The sequence below is a fragment of the Ursus americanus genome, chromosome 24, assembly GCF_024610735.1.
Source record: "Ursus americanus isolate L20-20 chromosome 24, mUrsAme1.1.p, whole genome shotgun sequence".
Lineage (NCBI taxonomy): Eukaryota > Metazoa > Chordata > Mammalia > Carnivora > Ursidae > Ursus > Ursus americanus.
In genome coordinates this window covers 6,927,511-6,940,398 of record NC_142150.1, presented here as the reverse complement: position 1 = coordinate 6,940,398, position 12,888 = coordinate 6,927,511, and the positions used below count along the sequence as shown (strand labels likewise).

The following is a 12,888-nucleotide window of genomic DNA, read 5'->3' as shown; positions in this document are numbered from 1 at the left end:
TCTCACCACTTCGCACAGGTCATCCTTCACCCTGGCCACCCGGAGCAGAATAGAAGTGTTTAAGCTTTTGTCTAAAGGTGGGGTCTCAGACACAGGGGGCAAGAGTCCTGAGGGAAGCAGGGTAACGAGCTGGAGGGACCGCTGGGCTGGAGTTCTGCCCCTCCCCTGCCCAGCTCCGCCCCACCGGCTGGAGAAAGGACCCCCTGGGCCACACTACTTCTGGGATCCCCTGGGCAGCTTCATTTTTAGCGATCTCCTCCCTCCCACTAATCTCTTGTGCTTCCTCCACAGTTTTCATGAACACGGCCATCCCCATCGCAGCTGTCCTCATCGTAAGTGGATCCCTGCTCCCTCTCGGCTGGGGTGGGTGGCAGAGCATGGTTGTATTTAGGGGCCACCCAGGGTTTGGCCTTCGGAGGATGCGCTCAGCAGTGGGACTGAAAATAGGACAATACATTGAAAGTCTGTATGCGGAGCAGGTCCCTCCCCGACGGGCAGACAGGGGCCTGCGCCTCTGGGCCCAGACGACCAGCAGCTTAAGCTTTAAAGAGAGCTCTCTGTCTTTTAAAAAGAGCTATCAAACTCTTAAATTGTAAAAGAAAGACGTATTTATTCAAAAACATTGGGAAATTCAGAAAGGAAAGGATGAAAAGAATTTAAATCACCCATAATCCCACTGGCAACATCTTTAATGTGTTTCTTTCCAGTCTCTTTTTAAGGCACATAATATGACATTTTTACAAAAATAGGATTGTGCCGTACATGCCGTTTTGTAACCTGCTTTTTTGAAATTTAAGAACATGGTGCGAACAAGTCTCCGTGTCATTGAATATTACAATGGAGGTTTTCTAAAGCGATTTTGGCCCAAGCTGTGTGGGAGCCGAGCAATGGGGGCCCAAGGTATGCCCCTCCAGAAAGACCCAGGCCCCCACCAGCCCAGGGCTCCCATCCGGCTTCTGTGACGGTCACAGTTCTTTAAAAAGATGCATTTGTTTCCCCCCGGGGCCGGTGTCTCTGAGCTGTGGCGAGTTCACAGCCTGTCAGGCACGCTTGGGAATTCACTTTTGACATGATTTATTGGGCTGGTTCTGGCCTGGCTCCTTGGGGAACTCTGGGTAACGGAGGCTGCTGAGCCAGCCAGGTAGCCGGGCGTGGACACAGATAGGAATGGTTCGGGAATGATCGTGTGCACGTTTTCCCTGACTGAGGACTCCTGTCTGAGGGGGCAGAGCTGACCTAACCCAAGGGCTCCTCTCCAGTCATTCCTGGCAAGGAGGGAGCAGGACAGGGGACAGCAGCCCCTCCAGCTTGAAATCCTAAGCTTGTTGGAGACGTTTCCAGGAGATGACTGAAGATGATGAAGGGGTCTCGAACTGAAAGTTCTCCTGGGGGTCCCCTGTTCCAGTCCAAGGGCTGGGTGCTGCCAGTGTGGGAGAGGCCCAGACTCTGAGTCACACATCTGACATGTGCCTCTGTCCACAGACCTTCGTGGGCCACGTCAGCTTCTTCAAGGGGGCTGACTTCTCACCCTCGGTGGCCTTTGCCTCCCTCTCGCTGTTCCACATCCTGGTCACGCCACTGTTCCTGCTGTCCAGCGTGGTCCGGTCTACCGTCAAAGCTCTCGTCAGGTGAGAGGAGGGTCCAGCAAGGACACTGGACAGGGAGCTCGTGTGGTGGCCCCAGGGTTTGCACCAGTGACCACGACAGCTACAGCTGTTTGGTCCAAGACATGCTTCCCTCTTGACCTGGGCCTCGCTGAAGGTGGTCATAGTTGGCCTGAGGGACTTAGCCATGTGTGGTCCCTTCCATGCCATCCCCGAGAAGGAATTAGGCAGCTGGCTTATGTACCTCTGAGGAGAGGGAACTCAATGGCACCTGCAAGACAATTCTATAAAAAAAAAAAAAAAGAAAGAAAGAAAAGAAAAGAAAAAAATACAATGTTGAGCGAAAATTGGTATCTCATCATAAATTTCACCCATCAGTAGTGGTTCCACCCTCGAGAGCCACCCAGAACGAGCAGTGTGCCCCCCGCATGGCAGCCCCTCGGATTCCAGAAGGTATCCGCTGAATCTTTGTCTTCCTTAGGCTGAACAACCCCTCTTCTTTCCACGGGTCCCAGAGCCTTCCCGACCCTGGTCAGTAAAGCAGCTTTCCCCTAAGTGCCTGCATGTCCCGTCCCCCGTTAGCCTGCCACTCCGGGAAGCCCCTGCTGCTGGGCTCTAGAGCCCTGCGGCCACTGTCCCAGAGGCATCACCCTCTTGGGAATGAAAGCCTGAGGGTAGAGGGCTGAGGTTTTGGCTGGGGGATTCCATACCTGGAGTGTGAAGATCTCCCGGAACTTCTGAAAGAGCTCCTTGAAGGCTAGGGCTTGGCGTGAGTCTGGGGAGAGCCGGCTACGTCATCTCCCACGGCCAGTGGGACGAGACAGTAACAAATGTGCTGCGTACCCGAGCCCCGTCAACCTTGAGGAGAGTGACATCCCCTGACGCAGGACACCCTAGCAGGTCCTTGCAAGCTGGCAAGGAGAAACAGCTGTTGGAGCAAAGTCACTGATGGAAAGAGCAACTCACACGAGGAGGCTCTGGCTGGGTTCAAGGATAGAAGGGGACATAAGTCAGGCAGAACTGTGGTCAAAGGAATTTAAAACTAGGGAGTAGTTAAACCAGGGCTGGGAAAAGATTAGCTCCCATTTCCAGGCTTGGCTGTGCTGATTCGGTTTAGTCGGCCTCGGCGTTGTGACTTTGATCACCCCTCCACCCCACCCCCACCCCAGCCCAGCTCTGTGATTCTGCATCGAAACCAAGGGTTCGAGGATGCTGTCCCTGTTGGAAATCCCTTGTGCAGACCCAGAAGCACTTCCACATGCAGACACTCCTAATCTCACGGTCACCAGGCTATCTGAGGCCTTCTCCTCCTTGAGTTGGGAAAAACGACACCTTCCCCAGCGGGATTTAATTATATGCTTATAAAGCATTTAACACAGTGTCTGGCATCTAGTATGTGCTCAATAAATACTAGCTATTGTTAATAACCAATCCCAATCCTAACTAACCTTAACACTGACCAACCTTAATTCCACCAGTAACTGATAAAGCCCGACATCAGTGAACCAGCTCTAACATTTAACTAAGCCTAAAACTAACCAATCTCCCCCAACCCAGACCCTAACCTAGTCCTGCTGACTGGTCAGCCCTAACAAATCCAGGTAACACCGACTGCCCACGACACATGCCTACTGGTCTGGCCCCCTCCAGTGTGGGCTTTGCGGGGACAGCACCACAGGACCTGGAACATTCTCAGAGCTGCTCTCTCAGGCTGTGCCCTCCTCCCTCTCCCCTCCCCTCTGCCCCTGGCAAGGGTGAGGGGTGTCTCTGTGCTTCCTCTGCAGCGTGCAAAAGCTGAGCGAGTTTCTGTCCAGTGCAGAGATCCGCAAGGAGCAGTGTGCTCCCCGCGAGCCTGCGCCCCAGGGCCAAGCCAGCAAGTACCAGGCAGTGGTGAGTGCCTGGCTTCCCATCCCCCCACTGCCCCTCTCAGTGTTTTTCTCTAGTGCCTGTAACTTGTGCCCTGCCATGTCCTGCTTCCGCCTTTCCTCATTGGAAGGGGAACTCCCTTCCCTGCACAGCTCCCAGCCCTATGGGCCCTTATCTCCTCCTGACCATTCCCAGCCCCTTAAGGTTGTGAACCGCAAGCACCCAGCCCGGGAGGACTGTCGGGGCTTCACGGCCCCGCTGCAGAGGCTGGCCCCCAGTGCAGATGGGGATGCTGACAACTGCTGTGTCCAGGTGAGTCCTAGACCCTGCACCCCAATGCCTGGCTCCCTAGCACCACCTCCAGGAGGGAGCTCAGCATCAGAGACCTATGTCCTGGGTCCTCTGCCGTGCAGGTCACCCTGCCTGCCTGGGGGGTTCATAGCAGTCCCGAAACCAGGGACACATCTTCCTTCTCCATTAAATGGGGGAACGCATGATTGTCCTCTTGGAGAGGGTGCCTTGGGCAGGGGTCAGCGTGAGAAGGCCCCTTCCCCCTCTCCTCTGCCCTAGAAGTGATTCAGGGCCTGAAATCAGTTGTTTTGGCTTTCGTGGGGGAGGGGAGGCAAGAGACCATTCACACTGAGAACCCAGCTGCCTTTCTGTTCTCTTCCGGGCGGTGGGGTACCACCAATAAAGATCATTGGAGGCTTCTTCACGTGGACCCCTGATGGAATCCCCACACTGTCCAACATCACCATCCGCATCCCCCGAGGTACGGCCTGGCTCACCTCTCCAGCATGGTGTGGGGGTGCCCCCTCAGAGTCGGAGCTGAGTGCCCCCTCCCCATGTCCACTGAATGACGTGGAGAGAAAAAGAAAAACCAGCAGGTACTGAGTACTAGTACCTGCTCAGTGCTCGCTCTTGGTGGGTACTCTGGGATCTGAACACTGTGGGGGGGGGGGCACGGCCTCTAGGAGTCCACGTGCTGGTGGGAGCGCAGCAGCAAGGACAGCACAAGACAGCAGGACCTTGGTGTCCAGCCCTCTGTGGCAGTCATACGGTGCTTCACAGGAAGAGCAGTCCTGAGTCACCAGGGAAGGCGCTGTGGAGGAGGCGGGGTTTCTGAGAAAGAGCAGCATCCCTCAGGCCATGAGGCACGGCGGGCATCCTGGCAGAGGCAGCAGCATGAGCGAAGCATGGAGGTGGGATGGAGATGAGAGCCACAGTGGCCTTTGTTGGGACCAGGAGGAGCTGGGCTCACCCTGGGGAGCATGAGAAAGGAGAAGCGAGTGCTTAGGAAGGAGCAGGGAATCACTGGAGAAAGAAGGACCTAGGAATGGTTCCAGAAAGAAAGGCTCAAAGGGGGATTCTAAGTAGGAGGAAAGCAAACGGGGGTCCCAGCGTTGGGTGTATCTGTCTGTCTTTCTGGGTGTTAGTCGTTCGGACTCCCTCCTGCCCCAGTCCCACCTGCTGCCCCCCCTCCCTGCAGGCCAGCTGACCATGATCGTGGGGCAGGTGGGCTGTGGCAAGTCCTCGCTCCTCCTAGCCACCCTAGGGGAGATGCAGAAGATCTCAGGGGCCGTCTTCTGGAACAGGTACTAAATGCACCTCGGGGCTCAGTTAGTGGGGAGAGCAGACGGTGGGCAGGTGGGCAGCCTTTCTTTCAACTATCCTCAGGGGAGGGTGCACCAGGCACTTATCAGGGACTCAACCAGCGCTGCTCATTGTTATTCTCATCATCGTCATTAGTACTTATTAAACCCTTACTATGTGCCACGTACTTGGCCAAGTCCTCTGCATGCGTGATTTCACTTAATCCTTATGACAACCAGCAAGGTTCAGATTGTCGACAGTTCTTGTTTTATCCATGAGGGTTAAACTCTTTGCCCAAATTCACTCAGCTAATAGGTGGCTGAGCTGGAACTTGAACTCAGTTCTGTTTGACTCCAAATCTCATGCTCGCTCAGCTGCGCTGCGTCCCTGTGTGGGGGGACAGCGGCACAAACGTTGGTTTCCGGCTTGGTCATCAGCAAAGCCACACAGACTGCCCAGTGGGTGTTTTGCAGAGCCAGAGATAACCCAGACAGACGTGGGTTTCTGGACCAAGTTCACTCTCTTAATGAAAGAGCCAGAAGCCCAGGTTGAGTCAATCGTGAATCTATTATTTATACCCACCTACTTCCAAAAAAACACTTGAAACTCGTTGATAAAGGTACATATAAACTGGGAGCTTTTTAAAAAGCAAAGAGGAGCTGAGAGTGAAGAGAGTGGGAAAGGTGTACCGAAGCCTGGGTGGGGCCTAGCTCGGGCCCCCCACCCCGCACCCGCAGCCGAGGGCAAGGGGGACCTGACAGGTTTGTAGAGTGCATTCAGGAATAAAGTTTGCAGCCACTCCAGCAGAGGACAAGCTTACCCGACAATCATTTCTAGGGGGAGATTATCATTCAAGAGGCCAGGTTTTTCAAAAGCCTGAGTACAGAACTGCGCGGAGAGAAAGACCTTGGGCCCAGTGTCTGAATATCTGTAGGCACCTCCATTCCCTGCTTTTCCAAAATGTCCCTGAATGGTGGGGACATCCATCAGATGGCAAGTGCCCCTCCTCAGTGGGCTATGGGCTGACAGACAAGCCCTTTGGGTTTCCTATGACCTCAATCTCTGGAGTCTAAATTCTATCAGGGACAGAAGGGTCTCTGCCTCCATTCCCCATCTTATTTGGGGAATTTTTCAACAAGGCCTGACTGGGGAGGTCCTTTGTACCAACTGCCCCTTAGGGCTGTGAAGGGAGGGCTCTGTCTTGTCCACTGGCTGACAGTGTGTATCTGTGAAGGGAAGATGGGATTACGCAGCCCAGAGATTGGGGCTGCCCCTGGATTCTTGGGTCTGTACCCCTTTGCCCCACTTTCTCCATCCCCTCTCCCAGCCCCCAGCCTCGGGTGCCCTCACACCAGCATCAGGCCCTGTCTGTCCTCCTCAGAGGCAGCAGGCATGCTTGGCAGGGGTTCAGCCCTGTCCCGGCCCCCGCCTCTTCTCCAAGCTTTGCCAGCCCTCAGGGTCTGACTACTGCCACCTTTCTCTTTGGAAACCTCTGCCCCAGCCCGGGGGGACACGAAGGGCCTCTCTAGGGCAGCTAACACTGAGCAGCTCTTATGTGCCAGGCCCTGTACAAGGCACTTTATTTACTTCATTGTCTCAGGCAGTCTTCACCAAATTCTGTGAGGTAGACGTCATTAACCCCACTTAACAGATAAGGAAACTGAGGTGAAGCAAGTGACCCGAGGCCACCCGGCTCTCAAATGGCAGAAGTGGGATTCACACCTGGGTGCTCAAGCGCCTGGGCTTTCCACTGAGTCCTGAGGGAGAACGAGCTCAAGAGCAGTGTGAAGAAATCATTAGCCTGACGGTCCCAAGGCCAGCAGCCCCCGTGGCCAGGGCACCTCCCTGTCCGGTCAGCAGAGCCACCGCCCAGGTGCTCACAGCTCCGTCCTCACGATGCTCACTCTCAACAGGGAGCTGGGCCCTAGCTCCCGGCTCAGTTTGAGTCTGGGGGAGCGGGTGGTGATGAAAAGGTTCTCGCTCCTTCAGGATCCATTTTGCCCTCCTCCACGATGCAGCTTCCCTCCCCAGCATAGCGAGGCACACCCGGGGAGCCCGCAGCCAACCCTAGGAAGTTGTGAGACTTCGTTCGCCATGCAACTCAGAGTCCAGGCTCCCTACCTTGATGTATTCACTCATGCCCTGTTTATTGAGCACCTACTGTGGGCCAGACCTTGGGCATGGCGACAGCAGTGCAAAGATGATTAAGATGCGGCCCCTGCTTTTATGGGAGGGGAGAGGAGATCAGTGCCATGGTCGAGCATAGAGGAACAAGGGTCTCTGTGGCCAAGGAGAGAAGGCTCATGTGGATGTGGTATTTGAGCCTTGAAGGATGAGCGGCGTTTTAGCAGATGAAAAAGGCAAGGGTAGGAGAGGAAGGTGTTCCAGGCAGGGGTATCGACATGGGCAAAGGCACACTGATGTGAAAGAACATGATTCTGGAACCTGGAGCACTGGAGGTGTGGGGTGCAGTGGCGGACAGCAGGAGGGTGGCTGGGCTCAGCTCAGACACCCCTATATAGTAGGCCCAGGAAATAAGATTGAGCCGGAAGGCTGTTGAGGAATCATGCTGGTGATAATGGAAGGGGGGGGCAAAAGGGTGGACTGCAGAAAGGGAGACCAGTTAGGAGCTTGTTACAGGGTCCAGTGGCTGGGAGAAGGAGTCTGGACAGACATGACTCAGTTGCCCTCATCTGCTGTTTGCCTCTCAAAATCCTGGACATGTACAAGCTCTGTCCGGCCCACCTGTCGTGGACAACGAGTGACTTAAGCGTGGGGGCTGCGTGTTGAGGGCCTCCTCCCTTGCAGGCAAGCTCCGTGCCTCAGACACTGGGGCTGGGTCGGCAGGGGTAGGATGCACTTGCAAAGTGAGCCAAGAGCAAAACAGCGTTTAACCTGGCAGCCTCTCCGGCACGTCTGCCTCTCTGCGGCCAGAGGCAGGGGCGATGCCAGGCTGCCCCGGCGTTTTCATCCACGCCACCGCCAAGGCCTGGTGACCAGGCAGCCAGAAGGAGTTCCAGGAGGCAGAAGGCAGGCAGCTGGGGGATCAGGACGCCCAGAAGGGCAATGCTCTGGAGAGATGGGCTGGTTTGTACAGCCGCTCATTTACTCTTTCACAGAACAATGACGAGCGAGGCCGAGCAGATAGGAGCAAACGCTCCGGAGACAGGATGCCTGGGTTCAGGTGTGAGCTCTGTGCTTTGGGAAATGCCGTGACCTTTCTGCACCCGGCTTCTCTTATTCCCATGGGGTTGATGTGAGGCTTAACCTGGCATGTAGTGAGTGCCCCATAAATATCATAAATATTCTTTGACAGTGGGCTTCTGTGGCAGGTACAGACTTCCCTGTGGCTCTGGAATGCGCTCCGGCCTATCTCCCAGGAGAGATGGTAGTCAGTTCCCTGGGCACAGAGACCATATCTTATTTGTCTCTCTGTATCCACAGAGCCTTGGCTAAATGAATCCATTTGCTAACTGAACAAACCGGGAGCAATTTCTGACCTTCACGAGACTGCCGTCGTAAATGTGTCTCTGCGTCTCTCTCCTCCCGCGTGCCTTTGCTCAGGCTGCTCCCCTAACCCAGAATTCCACCACCCAATTCCCCGCCACCGTTTGGAAAGTGGGACTCCTCCTCGTGCGTGCCTCTGCTGTTGTAGTTATCTGCTGACGTGTCGTCTCCCCTACGACGCGGCGCTCCTCGAGGGCAGGACTGAAGGGTTAGTCCACGTTGTACCCCGAGTGCCCAGCACAGGAGGTGTGTCTTGTGAACTCCTCCGTGCAGGCGACAAAGGAGAAGACCTGCCTGGGGAGCTCACGAGCCCTGGGTGGATGGAGGCATGCAGACGGAGCCCAGGGTGGGCACGGAGGTCCGTCGGGTGAGGGTCTGCATTCTGGGCTGGAGGTTGACCGCAGCGGCCCCGGGCGGATGCAGCACCTGGGCCACCCCCCGGGGTCTCAGGGAGAACTGCGCGGCCGCTGAACATCTGCTTTACTAACTGCCGGTGCCGGGCTCTCCGCTTCAGCGCACGGTCAGCCCGGGAATTTGCAAACCGTCTCCTTAATATCTAAGAAGAAAACACTTGGATGAAAAGTTAATACGAGCAGATATACACCAGTGAAATTCTTTCCCTAGAAATAAGGAATAGGGCCATTAATGGCCACAGTAGAATGATTGTAAATGTCCCCAGGGAGCCAGCAGGAAGCAGGGCCCTGGGGAAAGCGCTGGGGTGGAGAGGAATGTTCCATTTCCTGATGAGGAACTATAAATCAGCCTCCCTGGAGCTCCCTGCTGCCCCTGCTCCCACCACCTGCCGAGGCGTCCCTGTAGGAACCATTCGTTACTTCTGTCTGTGCCCCACAGGCGGCCTGGGCCCTGCTTGCCCGGGGCGGCCTCAGAATGCTGTTGCCTGGTGGGGGTTGGTGTGAAGGGTGCCTCCCGAGACCCCTGATGTCCCAGGAGGTGAGAAACCACTTCCTTTCATGACTGCCCTGTGGTCCAGTCTCCCCTGGAGCCTTTGGGGAGTAGGGGTAAAGGACTCAGGTGACCCCAGGTTTCCTGGAGAGGCAGGTGCAGTGAGGTAGTAAGCAGACAAGACAAGGGGCACTGCATGGAGTTGACGAGCCAGGCTTGGAACCCGATGGTCTCTGGTTGTAGTCCTGAGTCTGTCCCTAGTTTGCTGTGTGACCGTGGGCAGGTTATTTGACCTCTCTGAGTTTTAGTGTCCTCATGAGGACAATGAGAAAAATGCTTTCCTTTCTCAGAGACTTGGTGTTAGGACCCAATGACATTAATTGGAAAGGGCTCTGTGGGTAAAAGGTGACATTTCACGGCAGCTACAGGCCTGTCAGGGGCAGGGTGAAGGGACCACAGAGACCCAAAAGTTCTAACTTCCTCTTTCAACCTATTTCTACCTCTTCCCTTATTATTGATTGCTGGGGTCTTAAACCAGTGGTGGGCCCATTCCATTCCTCCTCTGTGTGAATCTTTGGGACCAAGCACGGAGCTGAGAAGGTGATCCCCCAGTTCTACAACCCCACGCCTTGCCTCCAACCAGCTATGAGCTGTTTTTATAATATATTCTCCCAGTGTCACTGAGATTTGTGCCATGACCCCAATTTTTTACAGAAAGAAACAGAGCCTCCCCTAAGGGAAGGGTCTTGCTGAAGATTTCACAACCAGTGAGTAGAGAAACTCCTCAGAGACGCACTTCAGAGCCCATATTCTTTCCAGTTCTCCGAGCTGCCTGCCTTCCCGAGCTGCCTCTTCCTCCGACCTAGAATTCTCTCCCTCTGTCTGCACTCGGTCCTCCCCTCCTACAGAGTTCATCTCAGCTCTGACTACATGGAGCCTTTCCTCACTCTCTCAGATTTCTTCTCCCCCAAACTATTTTTTAAATTTACATTGTTCCGTGATTCTAGAAGAACATTCATTAAGTTAGAAAAGACACACAAGTATAAAGAAGGTAAAAACCACCTAATATCCCATCACCTAGAAGTTTCCAGTCTTTTCTCTATGCATTTGCAAAGTGTTTGTGGGCCCTTTCGCCTGAAATGTCTATAATACTTTCTTACTCCTACTTTGTTTTGGCCTTCATAACTTTCTGACCTCTGTACCTGTCTGATTCGCTCTACCAGACGGCGAGCCCTGTGAGGGTGGGCCGTGGGCCTCGATTCCTCTTGGTACGCACACGCATGCCTAGCTCCTAGCTGGTTGGAGGGAAGGACGTGGGGTTGGAGAACTGGGGGGAATTGTCCTTCAACTCAGTGCTTGGTCCCAAAGGTACAGGCAGAGGAGGGATGGAATGGTCCCCACACATTTAAGACCCCAGTAATCAATGAGAGAAAGTACGTGCCACATGTACCCTTTTGTACTTTTCAGATGGAAACAGCTACACACGAAGCCTTGGAGAGGCTCATTCTAGGGAGGCTGGGGCTACACTGGAAAAAGGTGAAGATGTACCTGGATTCATACCCCAGCTTCCCTTCGTCCTAACTGTAACATTGGGCATGTCATGCAAACTCCAAGCCTCAGTTTTCCCATCCGTAAAATGGGGATACTAACACCTCTTTATAGTGTTGTCCTGTGGATGACATGGTGCAAACCAGCAGCTTCACACTGTGCCTGGCATAAGGATGGCCCTCACTGAGTGCTAGTCTCCCTCCCTCTCTTCTTCCCAAATGACTAAGATGTCAGTTAATAACCTCCCTTTATTACAGGTCTGTCATGTGCTATGCGAGGTGGGGGCTGGAAAAAGATGCTGTTCCTGCCTTAAAATCCCACTGGGGATAAAAGACTTAACCAGGAGATGATTAGAGAGTAAGATAGTCCATTATAAGGTCTCATTGAGCAGTGCAGACAACGATGCAAACTGAGTTAGGGCCGAGAGCGCTCGCTGTGTGCTGGGGTCCTCAGGGAGGCCGCAAATGCTCTTTCCTCCCGATAAGTAACAACTCTGGAGACAGCTCTTTGGAGCTCTGGAAGCAGGCAAAGCAGGGAGATTTCCAGAGACGAGCTTATCTGGGCCATGGCCACAGTTGGAATTTATAAGCTCTGGTTTTTCATCTCTCACATTACCAGCTGCCCAGAAATGACAGCAATCTGGATGGTCGGGGAACACAAGGTTAGGTGGGGTTGAGAGAATGAAAGGAGACCCCAAAGATCAGAGAACAGAATCTGAGGGGACGTGGGACTGCATATCCATCAGGATCACCTCTCAGCTCTGCTCCTCAGCAAGCGACAGAAAGGAATTCCTCAGGCTCCTTTCCATGCCTGCTTTTGTCCATCCCAGGGTTCCTGACAAATCACAGGGCAGTAATGAAGCTTGGTCATTAAGACCCTGAAGCTTTGGAGTCAGATAGATCTGTTTCCTCTGTTACGTGCTGGCTGGGTGGCTTTGGGCAAGTTACTTAGCCTCTCTGACCCTCACTTTCTTTGTCTGTAAAGTGGAGACTGTCCAAATCAACCTTCATGTGATTATTTAAAGCTTTAAAGAAGATGATACTATTACGGTACTGAGCACCGTGCTTACAAAAGTTCAACATAAATGTTAGCTGGTTTCAGTATGATTAAAGTAAGATCTGTACGAAAACAGAGCCAATTGTTTTCCCCCAAATGTGCATGTCGGAAGCACCCATTTTATCAGCAGAGGGCTACTTCTGGAAGGTTGAGAGGTGGTCTGGGGGAGGAGGAAGAGCACCGGCAGAGTTGGCACCAAAATTCAGGTTGCCTCACTCAGTGTGTTCCTTTTTTTTTTTTTTTACTATAATCCACAGTGTGAAATGCATTTATGTCACGGGCCACTACGTTTCTGCGTTGACAGATAAGAGAAAAAATTCACCACATCTTTTTTTTTTACAATTTTATTTTTTTTAAATAATTTTTTATTATGTTATGTCAGGCACATCTTAACCACGTGCCGTGCACACTTTTTTTTTAGTGCAATTGCACTTCTCTTAATTCACACCCGGTTATCGGGTCCCAATCTACAGTTCAAAAGCACTGCATACATTGATTCTGACCTTGGCAAAGTCAAGGTCCCTCTCTGAGCTTTCGTTTTCCCACCTGGAAAACCATGGCGATGCCCGGCCAGCCTCACGGCTGCTCTGAGCCCGTGCCAGGAGCACGGATTTAGCCCTTGCTATTTGGAGGGTGCTCGTCTAGGTGCTGTGGGAGGACAGAGATTGAGAAGAGTGGTTTGTGCCCCAAGGAAGCCACTTGGGGACACTGGGGAGGGGTGGGAGGGATGGGAGGGGTGGGGATGGCGGGATGGCTTCTCTCCAAAGACCCTTGTGATGGGGAGAAATGCAGTGGAGTGAGAAGTAACTGT

General features: G+C 53.6%; 1 protein-coding gene across 1 annotated transcript in view; it reads left to right on the top strand.

Moving 5' to 3' along the window:
* ABCC8 (ATP binding cassette subfamily C member 8) overlaps nucleotides 1–12,888 on the top strand; it is a 73,517-nt gene that overhangs the window by 37,936 nt on the left and 22,693 nt on the right. Inside the window, exons 11-16 of the mRNA XM_045796603.2 lie at nucleotides 292–332; nucleotides 1,483–1,628; nucleotides 3,389–3,494; nucleotides 3,666–3,782; nucleotides 4,167–4,242; nucleotides 4,960–5,065. Coding sequence (XP_045652559.1) covers nucleotides 292–332; nucleotides 1,483–1,628; nucleotides 3,389–3,494; nucleotides 3,666–3,782; nucleotides 4,167–4,242; nucleotides 4,960–5,065 — 592 coding nt within the window. The remainder of the gene's footprint in view (nucleotides 1–291; nucleotides 333–1,482; nucleotides 1,629–3,388; nucleotides 3,495–3,665; nucleotides 3,783–4,166; nucleotides 4,243–4,959; nucleotides 5,066–12,888) is intronic.